This window comes from Monodelphis domestica, chromosome 3 (assembly GCF_027887165.1).
Source record: "Monodelphis domestica isolate mMonDom1 chromosome 3, mMonDom1.pri, whole genome shotgun sequence".
In the NCBI taxonomy this organism is placed as follows: domain Eukaryota; kingdom Metazoa; phylum Chordata; class Mammalia; order Didelphimorphia; family Didelphidae; genus Monodelphis; species Monodelphis domestica.
In genome coordinates, this window is record NC_077229.1 from 85,700,244 (window position 1) to 85,726,023 (window position 25,780).

General features: G+C 46.4%; 1 protein-coding gene across 2 annotated transcripts in view; it reads right to left on the minus strand.

Annotated features, from left to right (window-relative positions):
- Positions 1–2,176: 2,176 nt before the first annotated feature.
- The window catches only part of YJEFN3 (YjeF N-terminal domain containing 3), a 38,220-nt gene continuing 14,616 nt past the window's right edge, over positions 2,177–25,780 (minus strand). The window contains exons 1-6 of one of the 2 annotated variants that reach the window (XM_007489205.2): positions 18,557–18,779; positions 13,481–13,589; positions 9,526–9,636; positions 7,860–7,973; positions 6,245–6,395; positions 2,177–2,452 (exon numbers count right to left, since the gene is read on the minus strand). In XM_007489205.2, the coding sequence (XP_007489267.1) occupies positions 2,253–2,452; positions 6,245–6,395; positions 7,860–7,973; positions 9,526–9,636; positions 13,481–13,589; positions 18,557–18,720 (849 nt within the window). In that variant the 5' untranslated portion in view covers positions 18,721–18,779 and the 3' untranslated portion in view covers positions 2,177–2,252. Of the gene's footprint in view, positions 2,453–6,244; positions 6,396–7,859; positions 7,974–9,525; positions 9,637–13,480; positions 13,590–18,556; positions 18,780–25,780 lie in introns of those variants that run through there. The other variant, XM_007489206.2, reaches the window with a different exon arrangement.

Consider the following 25,780-nt stretch of genomic DNA (forward strand, 5'->3'; position numbering starts at 1 on the left):
AGGAGCATAGCGGAAAGAGTCCGGGATCTGGTTCCAGGCCTGCTCCAACACTTTGCAGTTTTGTACTTGTAAGCACGTCATTTCAAAAAGAAGCATGGATTCTGAGCTGAACCCCACTCGGAGATCAATGACCACTACCAACGACCATTTTTCTCACTGGGGGAAATGGGGCTCCTTTAGAATCCCCATTAATTACCCAGGGTCACACAATTCATTAAAAGCCAAACTAGGATTTCAACCCAGGTCCTCAAACCCAAAAGGAGCTCCATCCCTTACCTCTGTCCTATAAAATGGGAGCAGTCATCCTTGCACTACCTGTTTGGGGGTAAGAGGAAAAAACCCTGGAGAGGAGATTTCTAGGCTCCTTCCACAGGGGTACATCTGCCCCCCATTTCAGGGGGCCTGTCCTGAGCCAGTATCTTAAAGATTTGTGAAAGGCTTGGGGCACGTGGCAACTGAGCTCAGGAACCTAGATACAGCAGTAGCCCCTGATGCAGGCAAGTATGCCCACAGAAGGACAAGCCCTCAGAGACAACACATCCGGGATGATTTGCCAATCTATACCTGTGGAAGGAAGGGCCACACCAGGGAGTCTTCTGCTTGGGACAAGACCAAAGTCATAACAGGGTAGCTTGTTGTAAGGCAAGCCCTTTACACTGGGTCAAATACACTCAAATGAATTCTTTTAGCCCAGAATGGGGGAGAGGGAAAGGGTTGGTACTTGGAAAGGGGAGCTGTCCTAAAGCATGTAAATAATGTGCCCTGCGCAGCTCTCCAGAGCAGCTTCCAGGCTCTTCCGCTGACCTGGGACATGTTTCAGCTCCCTCCTGTGTAAGATGGAGATCATATTTATGGCACTAAATTCCAGAGTTGTGAGGAAAGCGCTTTGGGATCCCAAAAACACTAGAGAATGGGAACTCTCATATAGGAGGGGGGAGTGTTGTCCACAGACACCTCTGCTCCTCCCCTGCTTAGCTGGGAAGCTTCCAGGACTGTCCAGGAGCTCGGAGCCACATGGACACAGTTGAGGGGAGGAGAGTAGACTGGGTAGCTATAGCTGCCCTCCACTTCCTGCAAACACGGCTTTTTTGTTTTTGTTTCTTTTGTTGTCTTTCTTTTTTCAAAGACTGGAGAACTTCAAATCTTGGACCACCTTAACTACACTTTCCATATAATTATCAGCCTTGGGGTGGTAAGGTCTAGCTGACCCTTTCTCAGCTCTATCTGGGGAGGGGATGCTCTCCTAGGACAGACATATCTCTCCCCTCGGTCCAGCCTCCTCCTGGGAATGGGAGAATGTTAACTAACCGCCTGCTTCTGTGCTACCAGGGTAACCCAGGTTCTTCATAATCCTGTCCAGCTCAGGACAAGCCAGGCCAATTCCAAAGAGATGTGCCATTCAGAAAGTCCTACTTTGTCGTTTTTTTAACCCTCACCTTCCACCTTAGAGTCAATGCTGTGTATTGGTTCCAGGACAGAAGAATGATAAAAGCTGAGCAATGGGGGTTAAGTGACTTCCATCTTGGAGTTGGTACTGTGTATTGGTTCCAAGACAGAAGAGTGGTAAGGGCTAGGCAATGGGGGTTAAGTGACTTCCATCTTGGAGTTGGTACTGTGTATTGGTTCCAAGACAGAAGAGTGGTAAGGGCTAGGCAATGGGGGTTAAGTGACTTCCATCTTGGAGTTGGTACTGTGTATAGGTTCCAGGACAGAAGAATGATAAGAGCTGAGCAATGGGGGTTAAGTGACTTCCATCTTGGAGTTGGTACTGTGTATTGGCTCCAAGACAGAAGAGTGGTAAGGGCTAGGCAATGGGGGTTAAGTGACTTCCATCTTGGAGTTGGTACTGTGTATTGGTTCCAAGACAGAAGAGTGGTAAGGGCTAGGCAATGGGGATTAAGTGACTTCCGTTTTAGAATCAGTACTGTGTATTGGTTCCAGGCCAAAAGAACGGTAGGAGCTAGGTGATTGGGTGGGTGGGGGGGGGTAAATGACTTGCCCAGGGTCCACAAGTAGGAAGTGTCTTGAGGACAAATTTGAACCCAAGACCTCCCATCTCTAGATCTGACTCTCAATCCACCGAGTCACCCAGCTGCCCCTCTTCTTTGCATCTTAATCTTTCTTGCTCTATCCCTCAAGTGTCCTCTGGGTCAAGAAAGATTCCCTTGAAACCCAGTAGATCTGAAATGATTAATGTTTATTTCTTTAGAGAGTGAGAGAGGCCCAAGGGTTCCCTTTGCTCCCCAGTCCCATTAAAGAGCCACCACGCACTCTGTGCCCGGGTAGCCAGGCAGATTCAGATGAAATTTCTTCTGCACGTCATCAGGGACGAAGCGTCCGGCCACAAAGTGGTACTTCCCTGAGAACCGACCAGCGCATTTCTTGGGGGCAGCCAGGGACACAAGCACCTCAGGGCTGATCCCATCTTCACTGCCCATCTCCACATCCCACCCTGTTTCAGGAGGAAAAAGCAAAGATGAGGCAGGACAGGTTGTTCCCAGGCTTGACAAACCCCACCCTGGCTCCTCGGAGGCTCCCACCCAAAAGTTCAGGAGGGTATGGGGTGGGGGGAGAGAATACCCTGGCTTGAGAATCAAGTGACCTAGATTTTAGTACCAGTTGGTCAGTCTTCGACCTTGGGCTAAATCACGTCTCTGGACTCAGTTTTCCCCTATGTCAGATAAGGGGATTGGAGAAGAGATCCCCAACTAAGGTGCATTTCAGCTCTGGTATTCTAAGCTTCTTTTCAAAAATAAAAGAAGAGGACGTTGACTTTAAATGATGGCCCTAGTGCACATAGTAATAATATGGAAATGGGTTTTGAACAACAATACATGTAAAACCCAGTGGAATTGCTTGTAGGCTCCAGGAGGCGAGGAGGGGAAGAACATGAATCATGGGCCCATGGAAAAATATTCTTAATTAATTAATTAAATAACATTTTAATAAATAAAAGAAGACACCCAAGGCCCTGTGAATCCCTCTGAGGATTCCCCTAGTACCCCGTCCCAAAGGATACTTTCCAGGGCCAGCTTTTTCCAGACAAGCCCCAATTGGAGCCAAACGGTAGATTCTGGAAAACAATTCAGAATTACAGTCTACTTTTGGTAAAGGTTGCTAAGCTCTACACACCCCCTGACAAGATTCCTGCTCCTAGGAATATAATTCGAGGAAGGCAAAAGCAGAGGAGAAAGTCCCACATATGCAACACTCTTCTCAACAGCATGTTTTGTGAGAGCAAAGAATTCAGAGGAAAGGTGGGCACCCCTCCCTGGAGACCCGGCTCCCAGATGGGGGTTCTATGAATGCGATGGGGAATGGATTGATTTATTTTGTTCATGGATTGGGCACTGACATTAGCGTCAGGAAGAACCGGGCCTGAATCACTCCTCAGACCCTTATTCACTATTTCACCCTCGGAGGCACTTATTAGCTCCAAGCCTCAGTTTCCTCAGCTGGAAAAGATGGATGAGAAGAGCCCAGATCTCCCTGTGTCCCTGAGCCCGCTCAAAGGAGGTTGTGTATAGAACACAATTTGAAAAACTTAACATGATCTCTGTCTGCTAAAATAGGAGAGTGGTTTTTTCAGGGAGGGCAGAGAGTCAATAGGCAGTGAGAGTGATTTTTTACAAAGAAAACAGGACCAATAAAGCATCTTAAAAAGAAAAGCACCTGTGATCAATGACACAAGTAAAACCCAGTGGAATTGTGTGTTAAGGGAGGGAAAGAATGGGAATCTTGTAACCGTGGGAAAATATTCTAAATTAATTAATTAAATAAACTTTTCCAAAACTTAAAAAAAAAAAAGCAATTGGTTCTATATGTCCTTCCTCTCATCAAGAAGTTATAGGTGGCAGGGACAGCTGGGTGGCTCAGTGGATTGAGAGCCAGGCCTAGAGGTGGGAGGTCCTGGGTTCAAATCTGGCCCCAGACACTTCCCAGCTGTGTGACCCTGGGCAAGTCACTTGACCCCCATTGCCTAGCCCTTACCACTCTTCTGCCTTGGAGCCAATATACAGTATTGATTCTAAGACGGAAGGTAAGGGTTTAAAAAAAAAAAAGACATTATAGGCTACAGGTTTGAACTTCTGCAGCCTCTGGGTTAGTTTATCTTGCTTAACTGTTTTTCTCTGTCCTGAAGTCGTTGGTGGGGGCGAGGTTGGAAGGCATAGTGGTGTCATCAACAAAAAAATTAAAATAAAATAAAATAACTATATAAAACAAAACCCCCACTGGTTGGGCTCCAGCTTCCAACACAATTCTTGGTGCCGTTCCCTCTGATGGAGGCAGCAGAGGAAGTATGCCTTGGATGTCGCAGAGATTTGGAATGTGAAGGGTCCGTAATGGCTCTACCTGCCCCCAAATGCCTTCCTTTCTGGTCTCGCTCCCTGCAGTCTCCCCTGCTGACCTGGGCTCCGTCTGCCTCCCCTGAGGAGCATTCAAAGGGCTGCCCCTGAGCCAGGGAGGCTGGCTCAGAAACGTCCCATGGAGGCTCCGGAGCCTCATCAGAATCACCAGATTCACACCCACGTGTACAGGTATGTCTCTGCGTGTGTATGCATACATACCCCACACACTCACACGTGCACAGACATACAGAGAAAGAGGAAGAGAGCGCTTTAAAGTTTGCAAAACGCCTCACCTACAGACTTCCTTTTTTTTTTTTAAAGAGAAATTCTCTTTAAGAATGAAGTTTTCAGTCATTTCTCACTTTTCATGACTTCCATTTAGGGTCTTCTTGGCAACTATACTGCGGAGATTTGCCATTTCCTTCTCCAGATCATTTTACAGAAGAGGAAACTGAGGCAAACAAAGGTAAGTGACTTGCCCAGGGTCACACAGCCAGTCAATCTCTGAGATCACATTTGAACTCAGGAAGAGGAGACTTTCTGACTCCAGGACCAGTTCTCGATCCACCAGTGCCAACGAGCTGCCCTATCACCCACATACTCTCATGTGAACCTCACAACATCTCTACAAAGTAGGTGCCATCGGCATGACTCCCCCCCTTTTACAGATGAAAAGACTGAGGCTCAACGAGATTATAGGACTCCTTCTTTCTCTAGACGGAGAAGGGGACCCAAACTCTGCCCTGGCCCTCTCCCGTGGGCACACACCTGGACACAGGCCAGTACCAAGTGAAGAAAGCTATTCACCTGGAAGGTTCAGGGAGGGGAGGCTGAAAGGGGGGTTCCCCAGGCCAGGGGAGGGGGGCAGCACCCAGGACGCCTCGGGGAGGCCAGAGAGCAGATGCCTTACAGAGCTGGAATGGACTTGGAGAGCCTCAAAGAAAAAGAGGAGGGACGGGTTCCGAGTCAGCCAAATCGGCAGCAGAGAATCATAGGGTCGTGGGCTTAGCTAGAAGGAACCCTGGAAATCTTAGGGTCCAATTCCTTCATTTTACAATTGAGAAAACAGAAACGAGAGAAGTCAGTGACTCGCCCAAGGTCATACAGATATTCATCATCAGGGGCAGGATTTGAACTGGAGGCCTGAGTCCACGTTCTACGTTTTACAGAGAGGCCTCCAAGACTAGGACCCGTTTCTTTGAGCTCCTAGTTTCCCCTTTAGGAATCCCTAAGGAGGAATACCTTGTGGTATCCCCCAGAACACAATCCGATTCCTTCCTTCATCTGGAGGTGCTTGCAGAGGCCTGACCTCCATCCCGCTCCCCTGACAGCCCTCGCGGGGGTCCCTCTTGCCCTCTCCCATGTCCTGGATGCGAGGATGGATCAGGGGTAGAAGGAGGGAGCCGGGATGGGGGCCTCCCACACACACACAGCCCGGGGTACTGCCTGGCCTGCCCCCGCCTTGGCCTCTGGGAACATTTTTCCTGGTGGGAATTTTCCCCTTTCCATCTGGGACAGGGGCTGTTTGTTCTCCCCCTTCCCAGATTCCTTCCTAATGGCTCTAGCAGACGGGGCTGGGGCGGCAGCCAGGCCAGCAGGGTGTTTGCTCAGTTACATCATGTCTCCTGCTAGAGTCGGGCTAGCCGAGGCCCGGGAGCAGGCGGGCACGTGTTTACCCTTCTGGGCCTGGGCACCTGCAGGGGGCGGATGGCACCTCTCCCCTGTCCGCCTCTGTTTCAGGGAGGCCCAGGGGGCCAGCACCGACCTGAAGACTCCGGGGATCCCCTCAGGAAGGCTCCTGACACCCAGCAGAGCCGCCCCTTGGCAGAGGGCTTCCATCCAGGGTCCCCCCATCCCCAGCCAGTGCCCTGGCACCGCTCCTCCCGAGCCCTTGCCTGAGGGGATGTCCAGGCTGACGATGGGGATCTTGACCAGCTTCAGGGTGGCCAGGATGCTGGGGCATGGCTCCTTGGCCTCCCCAGGCTCCGCCCCGGGCCCCAGGATGGCGTCGATCACCAGGCTGTAGGCATCATTGATGAGCTGGACCTGTAGGATGGGATGGTCAAACCTGTCCCCGGCTGCGGGGCTGCTGGCCCCCAGAGCATCCCTCCTAGAGAATCCCGCGTCTGTGGAAAGGGGAAACTCACCATCCCTGACCTAAGGGTGGCAGGCCCTTCCCCCTCCCTGCTGCTCCCAAGGACTCTGGTCCCTGGAGAGGGGAGGGAAAAAGGGGGGCTGCTCCCATCTTCCCCACTTTCCAGGGGGAACACTCGGTGTAGCCCCTCCGAGCCCAGGTGTTCTGCCCGCCCAACACAGATGCAGATGACTTAGATGCCAATTCCTACAAAGCTGTGCACGCGCACCTCCACACCCCAAATGTGCGTGGAGACCTCTCCTAAGGGAAGAATACCCCCAGGATCTGCACCCCCACCCCACCCCATCCTCCTGCACAAAGCCAGCCCCCCCACTCCTTCTCGATCACAAAAACCAAAGAACCAACACCCTGCGCCCAGCCCGGCCAGCCTCCCATTCCAGAGCCTCGCAGGGAGGAAAGCTTGGGAGGAGAGAAGGGGGACCCCAAGCTCCTCCTACAGCCCACCTCTTCAGCAAGGTTCAAGGGCTCCAAAGATGGCAGGCTAGAGTCTCAGACAGTGGAAGAAAACAGCTGGAGATGCCCGGTGGGGAGGAGCGAAAACCAAGAGCCAGGGCCAGCCATACCAAGATGTGGGAAGGGGAGGAAAGGCCCTCTGTGGCCCCAAAGGGGATGCAGGCAAGGTGCCCCCGACGGAATTCTCCCCCCACCCTCCCAGGCGAGTTTCCTGCCCCCCACCATGGAGAAGTGCCCCCAGCAGCCCTCTCCACTCTGATCCAAGAACCTAAGAAGCCAGGGATGCAGTGGTGGCAGGAGACCCTCGGGCACCGGCCTGCATGTCCTCTAGGCTTCTGCGGCCATCCCGCGGGGTCTCTCCCTTTGGCGCGTCCACCCCTCCCTCTGATGTTCCCTTCCCCCCAGCGTGCCCTCTCCTGCCATCCCCTGCTGTCTGTGGTGGGTGCCAGGCGTGGCTGTGGGCGTCTGTGCCCCCGAGGTGGCCGGTGCTCTGAGGTCACATGCCAGAGGCCGCCAGAGGAACGCAGAGAGGAAATGTGATTCAGTAATGCCTTTCCCAGCCACCACCACGGAGGCTGCAGCCCAGGGCCCCGAGAGCCGTGTCCTCCCCCCCACCCCGAGCCCGTGGGGCCTGTCACAGATGATGGATGAAGCGTCCCTCATCCCTTCCTCTCGTCCTGGCCCTGGCCGGCTGGGCCACCCTCACAGAGCCTACAGTGGGGACAAGTGGGGGACCCCATCCATATTCCCCAAACCCAACCCAGTAAGAGTGTGGCCCAGCTTAGAGCAGACCCTCCCCCACCAAAACAGTCCTACCCAAGCACAGGCCCCACAGGGCTGGACCCACCAAGGAAGCCCACTCCATGCCCCGTCCCTCAACATGGGGCTCCCCGATGACTGACCTCGGTAGGGAGGTAAGAAAGAAAGGGGATGTCCATCTTCTCACACTGGGTGGTGAAATCCTTGGACAGAGAGTCTGAAGAGCGCTTGGGGTAGAAGATGGTGGGCTCATACTCCTGGCAGGGAGAAGAGGAGGGAAGCTCAAGGCCCTGGCCCAGAACCCAGGGCACATGCAGTGGGGGAGCCAGTACATAAATGGGGAATTCTGAATGTTGGGTTCCCAGTCTGAAGGACACTCAGACATCCTCTAGGCTCAGCATCTTTAGAAGGATCCCCTAAAATGGGTCATCAAGCCTCTGCCCAAAGACATCCAGGGAGGAGGACTCACTACCCTTCCCAGCAGACGTACGGGACAGCTCGGCTAAAAATGTTTCCTTTATGTCCTGGTGGAAAATCTGCTACTTTGTGGCTTCCTTCCTGTGTTAGCTTTTGGGGGCTGCCACGTTTCATCATTGAATCATATTGAGGTCCCAGCTCACCAGCATCCCTATACTTTTCCCACAGAATCTGTGGGGTAGCAGTTCATACCTCCTGTGTCCTGTACTTGTAAAATTCATTCTTTGAACCAGAGTGTAGAATTTACATCTATCCCTCTAATGTTGGCCCATTGTCCTCCCACATCAAGTCCTTGTTGGATCCTATCATCTAATCTCTTCTACATGTGTGTGGTTCCAAAGAAAATCACAAGGGGGAACAGCTCAGTGGATTGAAAGCCAAGCCTAGAGATGGGAGGTCCTGGGTTCCAATATGGCCTCAGACACTTCCCAGCTGTGTGACCCTGGGCAAATCACTTAACCCCCATTGCCTAGCCCTTACCTCTATTCTGCCTTAGAACCAGAGCATAGTATTGAGAAGAAAGAAGAAGAAGAAGAAGAAGAAGAAGAAGAAGAAGAAGAAGAAGAAGAAGAAGAAGAAGAAGAAGAAGAAGAAGAAGAAGAAGAAGAAGAAGAAGAAGAAGAAGAAGAAGAAGAAGAAGAAGAAGAAGAAGAAGAAGAAGAAGAAGAAGAAGAAGAAGAAGAAGAAGAAGAAGAAGAAGAAGAAGAAGAAGAAGAAGGAGGAGGAGGAGGAGGAGGAGGAGGAGGAGGAGGAGGAGGAGGAGGAGGAGGAGGAGGAGGAGGAGGAGGAGGAGGAGGAGGAGGAGGAGGAGGAGGAGGAGGAGGAGGAGGAGGAGGAGGAGGAGGAGGAGGAGGAGGAGGAGGAGGAGGAGGAGGAGGAGGAGGAGGAGGAAGGAGAAGAAGGAAGGAGAAGAAGGAGAAGGAAGGAGAAGAAGGAGACAGAGAAGGAGAAGGAAAAGAAGAACAAAAACAACAACAAAATAGGAAGGTGGGGGGACAAGTAGGTGACTCAGCGTATAGAGAGCCAGACTTGGAGACAAGAGGTCCTGAGTTAAAATCTGGTCTCGGACACTTTCTAGCTGTATGACCCTGGACGAAGTCAGTTAACCCCTATTGCCTAGCCCTTACAGCTCTTCTGCCTTATACTTAATAACCAATACTAATAGGGAAGGTAAAGGTTTTTAAAATAAAATAGTGGAGAAAATGGAGTCTTAGAGGGGATTTCTGGGTATGACCAAAAGGTTCTGAAAGGGCCCCCCCCAAGATGACAGGAATTCCCAGGAAAGTTACACCAGGGGTCCTAAGGAAGTTTCCCAACAGCATTGATACCTACGAATACCCGAAGATGCCGAGCACACACCAATCCGATGGCGCCATTCTGCTCAGGTCCACACACTACCAGTACTGTACGTTGCTTCCGGGAAAGGGCAGCCACAGGAAACACCTGGAGAAGGGGTGATAGAGCCCTGATGAACCCTCAAGGACCCAAAGACTTCCTCCCTGCCCCAACCCTTCATGCCTGGCTGCCCTTCTTCATCCTTCCAATTGTATAGATGGGGGAAACTGAGGTCCATAGAAAGTTGGAAACTCAAGATCACACAGTGAGGTAGCATCTGGACTTCCTCTGGTCCCCTTGGGTACCATTTATCCTATTTCTAAGGAGATCCTAAGGAAGCTGATCCATGGCCAAACATCCCACCCTCCTAAAGACGCCATTGCGTCCAAGGGCAGTCCATTCTGAGTTTGCTGGATACCTCGACCAGTCCTCAGGACCCTGCGTATGGATCACAGGTCTAGAACAGGGACAACTGAGGGAATGCCTGGAGATCCAGGTTCTAGTCTCTGCTTTTGTGGACACCTTGCTGTATGACCCTGAAAGAATTACCTGAGGAAGTATGGCAGAGTGAATATGGCAGCGGTCCAAATTCTGCCATGATCACTGACTCTCTGTGTGATGATGCCTGGCCAGTGCCTCTGTTTCCTGACCTATAAAGTGAAGGAGCTGGACTCTTGACCTATCAGGTCCCTCCCAGTTCTAAATCTAGAATCCTATGATCTCTAGGTCTCACTTTCTCCATCTGTACAATGAGGAGATTGGGCAAGTATGGCAAGTACAGAGAGCCAGGGATAGAAAGAAGAAAAATAGGAAGAATTGGGGCAGTCAAGTGGGGAAGATGGCTTCTTCAGGACCTCTCCTCAGGGCAAGATGAAAGAATCATTGCTCATGACCAAGAGCTAGGAGGCTTACATTCCATTTCTGGCTCTGTGACCCTGAGAAAATCATTTCCTACTATAGGTCTCAGTTTCTCCATCTATAAAGTGAGGGGTGAGACTTAAAGATGCCTATGGGGGAAAAGAGCTATGTGGCACAGTGCTGGGTCTAGAATTGAGAGGGTCTGAGTTCCAATCTGGCCTCAGATGCTTCCTTCTTATATGATCTGGGAAAGTCACTTAACTACTATTGCCTAGCCTTTGCCACTCTTCTTAGAATTGATACTAAGACAGAAGGTAGGAGTTTAAAAAATGTCTATGGCTCTCCTCTTTCCAATTTGAACTATTATTATTGTTTATTGCTAGCAGTAGCAGCATCCTTAAACTTTCCAGGGGTACTGTGGGAGTAGAAACACAGAAGAAAACCATTTACTTGATCACAAGGGTGGATAGGGATATGACTGGGGATGTAGACTCTAAACAATCACTCTAGTGCAAATATCAATAATATGGAAATAGGTCTTGATCAATGACACATGTAAAACCCAGTGGAATTGTGTTGGCTACCGGAGGGGTTGGAGGAGGGGAGGGAAAGAACACGAATCATGTAACCATGGAAAAATATTATAAATTAATTAATTAAATAAAAATTTTCTATTAAAAAAACTCTCCTGGGGTGCATAAATATTAGGATTCTAGAATGTTAGAACTAGAAAAGACCTCCTAGATTAATCCAAGATTTTACAGAAAGGGAAACTGAGACCCAGGAAAGAGAAGTGACACCCAAGGTCAAATAACCAGTGAGTGTCGAAGCTGGGACTCAAGGTCAATTTCTCTGACTCTGAAACCTGGATTCAACTCTAGCTTCTGCTAGTTTATCATATGTGAAATGAGGCAAATAACAAGCCCTTAACTTGTGGAGTTATTGTGAGGACCAAATGAGATTTTATATATGTATATTTTTATATACGGATACTTTGCAAACTTTAAAATAACATACACATTCTATCATACAAAATTACTCTAAGATCCTTTTCAACGCTGGCATTCCATGCTCTAAAGCTGGTCTCTCCTAATTATAACAGTCTACAATGTTATAATCTAGGCTAGAGCTGGGGTCAGGGGAAGGAGGAACAGAGAAGGGGAAGAGGAATATTACTAAGTCCCCTCCTAGGAATAGGGGCCTCCTCCTAGGGATCTTCAGAGTCTGAAGGGAAAGACATTCTTTTGTGGAGCGCCTTGAGCCGCCCCCAGGGGCAGCTTCCTTCCCCAGAGCCCAGAGATGAAGGACCCAAGTGCCTAGACACCCCTAGCCCATCCCTCATGGCAGCTGATGCTCCTTGTCCTAGGAACCCCAGGGCTTGGTGAGGGGTGGTCTATTCCTAACCACATTTGCTGGGTACGCCCATGCTATTATTCTCTCCTTGCTGTGGGTAAGGGCCTTCTGCCAAGCCACAAAAGGAACAGGCCTTGCCTTTCCAATTCAAGCCCCAGTGAAAGTTTATTTATCTTAAACTTGTTTGCCCAGCCTTGTGGAATCTGGTCTTTTTTCCATACCCAAGGGCCATCCGTCAAGGAGTCTGGCACCCAAAAGCCCATGTAGCTGGTGGAGGCAACCAGAACAGGCTCCTGGATACTCTCCTCTTTTAGAACATGGAATGGTCAAGGTGGAAGGATCATTAGAATATACTAGAACAAAACAGAACAGAGAATGTCAGAACTGGGAGGACCCTTAGAACAGGGAATGTCAGAGCTGGGGGAGAGCTTAGAACAGGGAATGTCAGAGCTGGGAGGGAGCTTAGAACAGAGAATGTCAGAGCTGGGGGAGAGCTTAGAACAGGGAATGTTAAAGCTGGGAGGGAGCTTAGAACACAAAATTTTAGAGCTGGGGAGAGCTTAGAACAGGGAATGTCATAACTGGGAGAGACCTTAGAAGAGGGAATGTCAGAGCTGGGAGGGAGCTTAGAACAGAGAATGTCAGAGCTGGAGAGTCCTTAGAACAGGGAATGTCAGAGCTAGGAGAGACCTTAGAACAGGGAATGTCAGAGCTGGGAGAGAGCTTGGAAAACATGTCAGTGTTAAAAGAGATCTTTTGGCTCATAGAATTTTGGGGAAGAAATCAAGGTATAGTAGAAAATTACCTCCTCATGGTCATAGAGAAAGCCTACAGCAGAACCAGGACAAGAACCCATTTAGGTTCTCACTCTGTGTTCCCTGACAAAGGATGTGGGACATCTCTGTTATGACTGAGCTCTCATCTTTCAACTCCATCTGGGAACAGCTTTTATAAGCCTGGGGATTGGAGGGAAAACTCATGGTTCCTTATATACCCCTTCCTGCTAGACTAGCCATGTCCCCACCCAATCAGGATCTCTTCTGCCTGAAGATGAACCAATTTTTCAGTCTATGCTCATTGCTCCCCCATCCTTCTGACCACTAAGGCTTGTCTTTGCCTTTTCTGACCATGGAGGCTCAGAGCAGATGCCCTGGAGCAGAACAAAGGGCCTTCATCTTCTAAACCAAAAGTTTTTGGAGAAGAGAAGAGAAAGGTGGTTCATTTGATGGCCCACCAGGGGGAAAAGAAGTTTTAAGAGAGGACCATAGTGGGCAGCTGGGTGGCTCAGTGGATGGAGAGCCAAGCCTAGAGACAAGAGGTCCTGGGTTCAAATTTGGCCTCAGATGTTTCCTAGCTGTGAGTCCCTGGACAAGTCACTTGACTCCCATTGCCTAGCCCTTACGCTCTTCTGCCTTAGAACCAATCTAAGACAGAAGGTAAGGAGAGAGAGAGAGAGAGAGAGAGAGAGAGAGAGAGAGAGAGAGAGAGAGAGGACCATGGGTCCACACTGCACTCCACTAGGGAGGGGAAACCCTGAAGGGTAAGAAAGTCTCTCCTAGGCCAGTACCTTCATGGATCAACAAGCCATGGCTATCACTTCCCAATTAGAGAGAGAACCTTAAGCTGAGTTACTTGTGGCCAAGTACTGATAGGAAAAGGACAGCTGTTCCATGACTCAGGAATCTGAGCCCTTCTAGGTTCATAGGAGGGAAAGGGAGGAAGGCACAGGCGAGGGACTTACCTTGGTCACAGCCACAGCGCAGGCATACCCACACATCTCTGCCAGCTGCTGCCGCCCAAACCGATAGTCTTCAATGAGCTCCTTTTCCATGGCAACAGCCTCCACCTTGCTGGGGGCCAGGGAGGAGACACAGGCAGATGGAAAGCCAAAGAGAAGAGAGACAATTCAATTCAGCAAATGTTTATTGTGTTTACTTATAGAAGTCTGTGCTGTCTCCTCCAATAAAATGTAAACTCCTAGAGGGCCAGGAGAGTTTACTGTTCTCTTAGTAACCCCAGAGCCTAGAAAAGTACCTGGCATATAGTAGGAGTTTAATAATTGCTTATTAACTAATGAGCACCTCATGTATGTGGGATGCTGAGCAAATCATTGGGGAACATGGTCTCTCTACTTCATCAGCTTCCTGGTCTTATAGAGGCTAAGACACTTATGTGCCCAGAAACATGGCTTCCTCTTAACTGAGACAGTACAGCAGCCCAGGCTGGGTCAGAAATAGCACATTGGGTAACAGAAATACCTATAATAAGTAATATTATAGGATAAGTGCATCAAGACGATGCAAAAAGCTATGTCAGTCCTCAGAAGAAAAGGTAGCTACCATCTGGGACATCCCCACCAACTATCATCCCATATCTCTCCTTTTTGTGGCTAAACTCCCTGAGAAGCATTTGTTTTCTCTCACTCTCTTAAAGCATTTTTAAATTCTTGCCTTCCTACTTAGTGTCAGTTCTAAGGTAGAAGGAGCACCAAGGGCTAGGCAACTGGGATTAAGTGACTTGCCCAGGGTCATACAACCTTAACGGTTTATAGTATGGTTACTGACCAATTCAACCAAAATTGTCCTTTTTTGGTTCAAAGTTGTCATTGATCATATTCATCGCCAAATCTAATGGCCTCTTCCTGATCCTTATCTTGGCTGGCCCCTCTGCAGCCTTGGACACTGTCAAGATCACCTTCTTCTCCTTGATTCTCTCTTCGAAGTTTTTGTGACACTACTCTGTCCAAGTATTCTTCTCCTATCTGACCATTCCTGTTTCCTTTGATGGATCTTTATCAGGTCACTACTAATGATAGGACTCTATCCTGGGTCTTCTTCTCTCCTGCTTCTATACTATTTTCCTGGGTGATCTCATGGGTTCCCATGGATTCAATGATCATCTCCATGTTGATGATTCTCAGGTTAATTTATCTAGCCCTAACTTTCTCCTAACTTCCAGGCTAGCATCTCTAATTGACTCTTAAACATCTTTAATTGGATATAGTCCAATGATACTTTTTTTTTAACCCTTGCCTTCCAGCTTAGAATCATTCCTATGTATTGGTTCCAAGGCAGAAAAGTGGTAAGGGCTAGACAATGGGGGCCAAGTGACTTGCCCAGGATCACACAGGTAGGAAGTGTCTGAGGCCAGATTTGAACCCAGGACCTCTTCTCTCTAGGCCTGACTCTCCATCCACTGAGCCACCCAGCTGCCCCACCAATGATCTCTTAAATTCAACATGTCCAAAACTGAACTCATTATCTGTACTACCACTCCCAAGCTCTCCCCACTTCCTTATTTTCCTCTTACTCTAGCATTCTCTCAGACACCAAGATTCACAACGTAGATTTCATCCTCAACTGCCCTCACTCCTTGGATCTAGTCTGTTGTCATGTCCTGTCCATTTAGCCCTTCTTCTCCTCTGACCCACTTCACATTTTGAACTGCTACAAAAGCTTTTTGATTGGTCAGTCTGCCAGAAGACTTTTCCCACTCCAATCCATCCTCCCCTCGGCCACCAAAGTGACCTTCCTAAAGTTGTAGGTCTGACCATGTCACCCTCCTCCCATTCCATAAACTCCAGAGGTTCCCCATCTCCTCTAAAAAACAATATAAAATCCTTTTTTGGCAGTTAAAGCCCTTTATAACTTGGCTTTTCTTTGTTTCAGAGCTATTGAATTAGTATTGTTTTTTACCAATTACATATAATAACAAATTTCTATACAAGTTTTCCTATGGTCATATGGTTATATGATAGAATTTATCTCCCTCCTTCCCTTCCTTTCCCCCTCCCGGCACTGGCAGGCAATTTGATCTGGTGTAATCTAGCTTTTCCAGTATCCTTGACCCTTGTTCCTCTGCCCCAAATTCTCCATGATCCAGAGCCAGTGACTTTCTTTTTTTCCTTAAATACTATCCATCTCCCTCCTCCAGATAGTCTCCCTGGTTGTCCCCCATGCCTAGAATTCTCATCTCCAACTGCTGGCTTGTCTGGCTTCCTTTAACTTCCAGCTAAAATCCCTCCTTCTACAAGAAGCCTGTCCTGGTGCTCCTTCAGGCTAGTGCTTCCCCCTTTGATTAGCTCCAATGGTACACAGTTATTTGCCTGTGGTTTCCCATCTTAGACTGAGAGCTCCTCCAGAGCAGAGATCATCTTTTGCTTTCTTTGTATCCTCAGTACCTTCTCTGGTATATATTAAGTGCTTAATCGGCGGTGCTCACTCAAAGCAAGTCTCCAAGAAAATCACAGGAGACTCAGTGAAAAATGCCATAATCCATAGCTAAAGAAGGAGTTGTTGGAGCCCGAGTGCAAATGAAAGTATGCCATCTTCCACTTTATTTCCTCCATAAATTTTTTATTGTATGTGTGATACATATCTTCTCTCACAACATGAGCAATATGGAAATATGTATCGCACGCAAACATTGGTATAACCTTGTATCAGACTATTTACCCACAGCAGGAAGAGAAAGAGGGAGAGATTCTGAATCCTAAAATGTCAGAAAACAATTGTCAAAAATTGTTTCTAGGAGTAGCTAGGGGGCTCAGTGGATAGAGAGCCAGTCCCAGGGATGGGAGGTCCTGGGTTCAAATGTGACCCCAGACACTTCCTAGCTGTGTGACCCTGGACAAGTCATTTAAATCCCATTGCCTAGCCCTTACAGCTCTTCGGTCTTGGAACCAATATACAGTATTGAGTCTAAGACAGAAGATAAGGATTGTTTGCTTGTTTTTTTAATTGTTTCTACATGAAACTGAAATAAATAAATACATTTTTGAAAAATAAATAAATGCTTGCTGACTTGACTTGATGATCACTAGGGTTGTCGGAAGTGGGATGGGCAGCCTCAGGAAGCAAAAGGTTAAGTTAAGGTTAAGTTTGCCAAGTTAAGATGGCTAAGCAGAGGCTGACTGATCACTGGCTGGCAGGACCATCATTAAGGTAGGGGCACCTGGACTTTGTCTCAGGCTTTAGAGGCGGTCAGTGCATCATCTTGGATTCCATTTTCTTCCTTTCTCTTCCCTATCCCATCCACCACCATCACCACCACCCCGTCCTTACTAAAGCTAACCCTCCCACCTGTCTGTCCTTTACCCTGTTCCTTTGGGGGTGGCCTTGGTCCCTCAATCATCTCCTGTCTTGTGCCTACTTAATGCTTCCTCTCTGAGGCTTTCTTTTCAGTCTATAATAATGTTGAAGTTTTGACTGTCTCTAATGAACTTTCCTTGACTTTCTTAAATGAAACCACCACCCTTAAGAGGTGCTACACCTCTTTGAACTTGCTTTGTTTGTTTAATATTTTTATAACTATATTTCAGTATAATTTATTTTCTTTGTAATCCTATTTTATTTTATGCATTTAAAACATTTTTCTGAGAAAGGCTCATATAGGGGCCAAAGGTTCAGAAAGGTTCCATAAGCTTCTCCACATTGATAAAAGGATTTGTGATACAAATAAGATTAAGAAGCCCTGCCACACAAAATTGGGACAGTAATGCATTGTTGGTGGAGTTGTGAATTGATCCAACCATTCTGGAGGGCAATTTGGAACTATGCCCAAAGGACACTAAGAAACTGCCCTTTGATCCAGCCAGAGCACTGCTGGGTTTGTACCCCAAAGAGATCATAAGGGAAAAGACATGTACAAGAATATTTATGGCCACACTCTTTGTGGTGGCAAAAAAAAAATTGGAAAATGAGGGGATGCCCTTTGATTGGGGAATGGCTGAACAAATTGTGGTAAATGTTGGTGATGGAATACTGTTGTGCTAAAAGGAATAACAAGCTGGAGGGATTCCATGTGAACTGGAACAACCTCCAGGAATTGATGCAGAGTGAAGGGAGCAGAACCAGGAGAATATTGTACACCGAGACTGATACACTGTGGTACAATCGAATGTAATGGACTTTTCTACTAGCAGCAATGCAATGATCCAGGACAATGCTGAGGGACTTATGAAAAAGAGCACTATCCACATTCAGGGGAAGAACTGTGGGAGTAGAAACGACATGCAGAGGAGAGATTGGAGTCCGGGGAGAACAGAAGCAAAACAAATAGGAAGCTATTATAGGAGTCCAACCCCATGAAAGATGATGAGCTCCTGAACAAGAGGACTTGCTGTTAGGGATAAAAGCAAATGTATGCCAGAGGAATGGTGAGTGTAGAAATGACAAGATCTGGCAACAGGCTGCAAATGTGAAAATGAGGAACTAAAGAGGGTATCTTGTTGGTGAGCCCAGATAACTGAGAAGATGGTGGTGCCCTCTATAGCAATAGGGAAACTGAGAAAAAGTGAGAGTTAAGAGGGAAAGGGAAAGAATTCTGTCTTGGACATGTTGAGTTGGGATGCCTACAGGATACCCAGCTGGAGATGTCCAAAAGGTAGTTGGTGCTACAAGCCTGGAACTCAGGAGAATAGGACTAGATAGAGAGACCTGAGTATCATCTATATAAAGATCATAATTGAACTCTTGGGAGATAATGAGATCACCAAGCAAGATAGTAGAGAGAAAAAATAAAAAGGAAAAGGGTCAAGAGCAGAAGCTTGGAGGACACCCACATTTAGTAGATGTAACATCTATAAAGATCCAGCAAAGGCCACCTAGAAGAAGCAGGTAGCAGGAGAAATCATAGGAGAGCAGTGTCACAAGGAGGAGGGGATCCACAGTGACAAAAGTCACAGACAAGGCCAAAAGGATGAGGAAGAAGAAAAGGCTATTAGAGCTGGCAATGAAAAGATCATTGGTCATTTTAGAAAGAGCAGTTTCTGCCTTTCTCCATCCCTGCTTGCCTAATTTGATGTTGGACTGGTCACCTGGTACTAGCCCCCCTTCTCATCAAATAAAGATGGCAATCAGCCTTCTGGTGCTTGAGAATAGCTGGTTTGACAAATTCAGTGATGATGATGCAGAGAAAAAACTCTTCAAGCAGACGAATGAATGGTCTTGTGGCTGGTTCTTCCTGCCAGAGTGCAAGCATTAGCTTTCTTAAGCTGCCTGAGTGGAGGTCACAGAAAGCTGGTCACCAGAACTGCCAACCTGGAGATGGAAAACCAGAGCCTTTAGAGTGTTATACAAGACTTGCAACTCACCAGGCCTCCCACCTTTCTCTGGTTCCTCAGACCCAACATGCAGAAAATACAGGAATCCACCATATCACCTGTCTTGACAACTGTCACACCAACAGAGCACAAGGAGATCAACCTGTTTGGTGGTGATGATGAGGAAGAAGAGGAATAGCAGTTCCAGTAATACTCAGAAGAGGCCAAGAAGCCAAGATTTATTGCTAAGTCTTCCATCCTTCTAGATGGCCTTGGAATGATGAAACAGACATATTAAAGATGGAGGACTGTGTCTGCTCCATCCAGCTGGATGGACTGGTCTGGGGAAGCTCCAAGCTGGTGCCTGTGAGTTATGATATTTGGAAGCTACACATCTAGCAGGTGGGTATGGATGAGGTGGATATGGACATCCTGGAGATCACCAAGGGCAAAGATTATATGCAGATTGCTGATGATGATGACATCACTATTTTTAATACCAGCAGCCCAAAACTATGTGAATCTGTAAGCAAAATAAAGGCTGAGATTTGAGAACAACTAAAGGTATTTGTTTCCATTGAACGAGGAAGTTAGAACCAGATTGCAGAGGTTTAAAAAGAAGGTGAAAAGAGAAATGGAGGCACCGAATAGAGTTGGCTTTTTCAAGTTTAGACATGAAAGGGAGGAGAGCTATGGGAAGATATCTAGCAGCATGGTAGGATTAAGTGAGAATTTGTTAAGGATAGGGAAAAACATGGGTGTGTTTGTAGGCAACATGGAATGAGAGAGATTAAAAATGAGAAAGTGGTGATGACATAGATGAGATGGAGTGAAATCAAGCAAGCATATAGAAATTTGCCTTGAAGGAGAGTGAAGCAAGAGCTCTCCACGAATGGCCTTGTGTGTGTCTGTGTGTCTGTGTGAAGAGAGAGAGAGAGAGAGAGAGAGAGAGAGAGAGAGAGAGAGAGAGAGAGAGAGAGAGAGAGAGAGAGAGAGAGAGAGAGAAGAGAAAGAGAGAGAGAGAGAGAGAGAGAGAGAGAGAGAGAGAGAGAGAGAGAGAGAGAGAGATGAGATGAGATGAGATGAGATGAGATGAGATGAGATGAGATGAGATGAGATGAGATGAGATGAGATGAGATGAGATGAGATGAGATGAGATGAGATAAAGTCCTAAGCAGAGAGGGTGGAGGGAGAGGTTACTGTGGGAAGCTTAAAGTAAATTTAAAACAGGTTGTAGCCACTGTTGTGTAAAGTGGGATTGTGATTCCTTCCCCTGATGGAGGATTACTCCAGCTGAAGCCAGAAGATGGAAGCAGAGAAGTCCTACAGCCTCAAGTCCAGTGGAATCATCCCAGGCAGCAAACAGATAGGACCCCAGGACCAGAGCCCCAGACACCCACAGGAAGCCAGCTCATTGGTGACATCAAACAGCCCTGTTGCAGTGGAGGTTTACATGGCCCCTCTATGAGTTTGCCCTGGCTACATGTATTCTCTATGCACACTCCTCCCCACATTCCTTAGGGATGTCCCTTCTTCATCCCTGATGACTACAAAAGATTATGCCCCAGATTTATAGGGGAAGCATTTTATTACTTGTTATTTATTGGTCATTTAGTGATGCCTGACTCTTCATGACCCCATTTGGAGTTTTCTTGGCAAAGACACTGGAGTGGTTTGCCATTTCCTTCTCCAGCTCATTTTACGGATGAGGAAACTGAGGTCAACAGGATTAAGTAACTTCACCAGGAGCATCACTAGTAAATGTCTGAGACAGCATTTGAACTCAGATCTCCCAGTGCACCACCTAGCTGCCTGTGTTGTTTTATTCCTACTTTTCTCATTATGCTCTTTGGTTAAGTGCTTTGTTTTGAATTAGGTTCTCTGGTTAGTTGGTAAAAGTAAACACATCAAATGAAACCTCGGTTCAATTTGACTCCTTGACTTAGTATCTCGATTTGATCTTGTTCGTTGGAAACACTTTGTTCATTTCTGCACAAATGACATAAGGACATGAGTCTTCTTTGAATCAGTACTGTATAATGGTTCTAAAACAGAAGATAAGGGTTTTTAAATAAAAAATTAAGATTTAGTGAACTGATCAAATGTTAGTTAGAAAAAGCATCAATATAAAATAAGAAAGTATTTTAGAGATCATTTATTACCAATTTAAATATGAGAAAATTGAATCTTGAGGACTGGAAATTACACGGTAATCAAGGGACTCACAGAATCTCAGTTTTGTAAAAGATTTCAAAAACCACCTCATCTAGGTAGCTCAGTGGATAGAGATATAGGCTTGGAGTCAAGAGGATCTGTGTTCAAATCTGGTCTGTGTGACTCTGGGCAAGTCACTTAACCCCCATTGCCCCACCCTTCACACTCTTCTCCCTTGAAATCAATGTTTAGTATGGATTTAACACAGAAAATAAGGGTTTAAAAAGAAAAAAACCATCTAATCTGATCTAGAGCACTCAAAGATCTCCAGTAAAGGGGAATCCACTATCTCCCATGCCTTCTTCTGATGTCTCTAAGCATCACAGTTATTCTTTCATTGGCTTGGAATCTACCTCCATCAATAGCCCTAAATCCTTGGACTGATCATTGCATATGGCCAAGTGTTCAGTTCTTTTAGCATTTAGAGTTGCTGTTCCTGTGGATAAAGACCAGCTAGATAATGTCCTTCCTAAACTGGTACCCAGAACACAAGGCTCCACATAGGGGTCTATGATCTCCCTCCCCTTAAACACTATTATAGCAGCCTGGGATTGAATTTGCTTTTCTATCTGACACATTTATGCTGAGTTTATTGGTCATAAAAACATTTAAATGGTTTTCATTAAGAATTGTTGTCTACTACAGGGGTTGAGGGGATATGACTGAGGAGAGACTCTAAATGAACACTCTGGTGCAAACACCAACAACATGGAAATGGGTTCAAATCAAGAACACTTGTGATACCCAGTGGAATCACGGTCGGCTATGGGATGGGGGGGGGGGGGTGGGAGAGAATGATCTTTGTCTCCAATGAATAATGCTCAGCAATGACCAAATAAAATAATGTTTAAAAAAATAAATAAATAAAAACAGTGATCGCCCCAGGGGAAAAAAAAAAGAATTGTTGTCTAAATTTGGTTGGAAGTTGAGTGCATGAAAGAGACTAAGGTGTGATAAGTTTTAAAAAGATAGACTGGGCCCAAAATCGAAATTTCTATACATAACAAAGAGAGGATTTTGTATTTCATCCTGACTGCAATGATGAGACATTCAATTAAGGGGAATGACATACTTGAAAAAAAAAGAATTGTTATCTAGCCCTGTTCCCCCATCTTCCCCATTCTATACATTTGAGGCAGATTTTCCGAACCCAAGTGAAGGAATTTGCTTTTCTCCTTATTCCATTTCATTTAGCCATCCTCAGCAAGCTTTGGGGCTTACCGAATCATCTGTTGTAGAAAGGAAACAATGTCAATGTTCAAAGTGTTGTTGCAAAAGCTACAAGTTACATCTCATTTCTTTTTTTCTTGCCACAAACAATGTTATAATGAGTGCTTGCTTGGTCAGTGCAAAGAAACCAAACAAGGATTAACAGTGCTAAATTCTAAATGTCTGCATCCCAAGTTGCAAAAGAAGTCAGTGGCTTTTAACTGTTTCCAAATGGGAAGTGATTGTCAAAATGTACAAGTTGGTCATGTTTGAATGAAATTTCTTCAGATATTAATAAATCATGACATTCTGACTGCTAAAAAAAATAGTGAATCACCTCTCGTGTTAAGATCTTCTTGGTTCATGACTCTCCTCTAGGGGTTAATTATCCCACTCAGGTTTCTGTCATCCATAAATCTGACCAACCCTTTTATCAGTGATTTGAATGAACATATGCTTGATGGGATAGAATTAAGATCTCTCCCTGGGCCACACTAATCAATGGCATTCTCCAAGCTGATGTCAATCCATTGATGACTGTCCTTTGAGGTTGTCTTCCTATTTCACCTCACTTTCCCATCATCTAATCTCTCCATCCTGTTCAAAAGCATTACATGAGAGACTTTTGTCAAATGCCTTGTTGACATCCAGAGAGAGAATTATACGTCTACAGACTTCACATGATCTACCAGTCCAGGAGTCCTGTTAAAAAAGGAAACGAGGTTAATTTGACATGACCTATTCTTAAGTAACCCATGCTAGCTCTCACTGATCACCCCTTCCATTTCTAAAAGCTTAGAATCGGTGCCTCTCCTAACATTGTCGAGAATTCTGTCAGTCATCCAAGGCAAGCTCAGTGGTCCATAATCTCCAAAGGATGCCCTCTTCCCTCTTTAGATATTGAGACTTTGTCCTCCTTTTCCTCTCCTTTGGGATCTTTCAAAGACCACCAGCATCAGGCTGGCAATCCCATCTGCAAATGCTTTCTCTGTTCAGTGATGTTGTCCTTCTTAGCCTGGTCATTTGAATTCAGAGACTGGCTAGGAGCTTCCTTAACGTCTCCCCACTTATCTCCCTGTCAGGCATTTTGTTCTGTTCCTCCAAGTCTGAAGATCCTTGTCCTTGGCAGAGAAAACAGAAACAAAAGAAGAGCTGATTCAGCTGAGTACTTCTTCATTGTCTCCATCCTCCCTTGTGACTGTCCCATCCCTTTGGAGCTATGAACTTGGCCCTTCTTTGATCTTTCTCTTGTCCCCAACAAAGCTCTTTTTTTGTTTGTTTGTTTTTAATAAACCCATAGCCTATAATTTTTTTTTCTTTTAAACCCGTACCTTCCATCTTAGAATGAAAATTGTGTATTTGGTTCTAAAGCAGAAGAGAGGTAGGGGCTAGGCAATGGGGGTTAAGTGACTTGCCCAGGGTCACACAGCTAGGAAGTGTCTGAGGTCACATTTGAACCCAGGACCTCCCCTGGTTCTCAATCCATTGAGCTACCAGCTGCCCCCAGAGCAGAGGTTCTTAACCTGGAGTCCATAGACTTGCAAAAAGCGTACTTTAGGGGACCCAGGAACTTGGATGAGAAAAAAATAGATCTTTATTTTGCTATAATTAGCTTCCCTTTTAATCCTATGTAATTTTATACATTTAACAAGATTCTAAGAAGATTTTAAGAAGCTTTACTCCTAAAAGGAATGACACAGAAAAGGTAAAGAATCTGTTGGACTAGAGGAGGGACAGGAAAAAGAGAATTTGGGATTCAAAAAAATTTTTAATTGTTAAAAATTGGTTTTTACATATAATTGAGGAGAACGTTTTTTTATTTTTATTTTTTCTCCAAAGAATCCCCTGGACTAAGATCCTTTCCAGCTCTAAGTCTACGGTCCCAATTCCCCCCTGATGAAAACCTCATGCCAGGCTTGTGATGTGTTTCCCAAACTCTTCCTCGGGAGGCTGGCTGGGCAATTGAGATGATCTGTTTCGACTCTTTCATTTTATAGATGAGAAAAATGAACAGAGAAATGGTCCCAGATCTCCGAAGTCGACCCAGGACTGGAATTTAGGTCACATTCAGGGTTTTTTCCTCGGGCGCACGGAGACATAGAATAAAGCCCGGGGCCCGAAACACTCAAGTCTCCCGGTCTTTGCACAACACCCTGCCCAGACGAATACACTTGGGTGCCAACATTTATTTCTGTAGAACCGAGCAGAGAGCCCGGAGCGCGCGCACAGCGCAGAAGGCAGATTTCCCCCAAATCTCGGTTCCCTCCTTGGGCCTCAGGGTTCCTGTTCCCGAGGGCAGAAACCTCCAGAATTCCCGGAACTCCGGGAGCTCCGAATTCCGAGGCCGGAAGGCTGGTGGCCCCAATTTCCTCCCACGCGCCTGGTGGCGTCTTCGATGGGAGGCTGCTGCCCCCTCGTGGTCCCATTCCGGGTCGCTCCGTTATATCGTTAGAACAGGGAATGGCACTGGGATGGTGTCTGATTTTAAGAATGACCCGGCTGGAGTGGCCTTACAAACAGAAGCGCAGGGCTTCGAGGCACCTTAGAACAGAGATAATCGGAGCTGGGAGAGCCCTTGGAACAGAAGCTGCATCTTGGCTCGTTCACGTGTTTATACAGTAGGCCGACTGGTCAGAAAGCCGGGGGGCGGGGGGAGCAGCTGGGTGGCTCAGTGGATGGAGACTCAGACCTAGAGATGGGAGGTCCTGGGTTCAAATGTGGCCGCAGACACTTCCCAGCTGTGTGACCCTGGGCAAGTCACTTGACTCCCATTGCCTAGCCCTTACCACTCTTCTGCCTTGGAGCCAATACACAGTATTGACTCTAAGATGGAAGGTGAGGGTTTAAAAAAAAAAGAAAAGAAAAGAAATCCCTACGTGTAGACCAAATTAATTGAATCCTCTGATTAATGACACTCAGCTTTGATTGCAATTACTAATTGATTCCAGCCTGTTACCACAACACCTGGCATCAGTTACTAACTGAGATTTGTGTGTAATTAGGTTCTACGTGCCTATTCATTAAATTTAAAATGTTTTTGCTAAGATCTGAGGCCGACTGCACCCTAGGGTCAAGGCAGGCTATGTCTGTGCTATGGCTCATACTGTAGATCTTCCAGGATGTAATCCAATTTGTCCATTACTTAGATGAGAAAAAGAAGCTCAAAAATAGGACTTGCCTTGCCTCAGGTCACAGAAGGACCTAGATTGATGCGCCTTCAATCAGGTCCACTAGGCTACTAGAATCAGAGCCTGGGCCGGAGTCTGGCAAACAGCAGCCGGGGAAGGGGGAATTTCTCACCAGCATGGCACACCTCAGGTGAGAATGATGCACAGCACTAGCTCCCTCCGGGCCTTTGTTTTCAACAGTTGTGCCCCCTCAATTCAGCATTTGACAAACATTTATTAAAGTTTATGAAATTTATTAAATATTTCAATAACTTATTTTAATTAACTTATTTATTAAACATTTAATTAATTTATTAAACATTTAATTTAGTTTAATTAAATGATTTGTTAAGCATTTAAATAATTTAAAAACATTTAATAATTTAAGTTTATTTGCATTATTTTATTT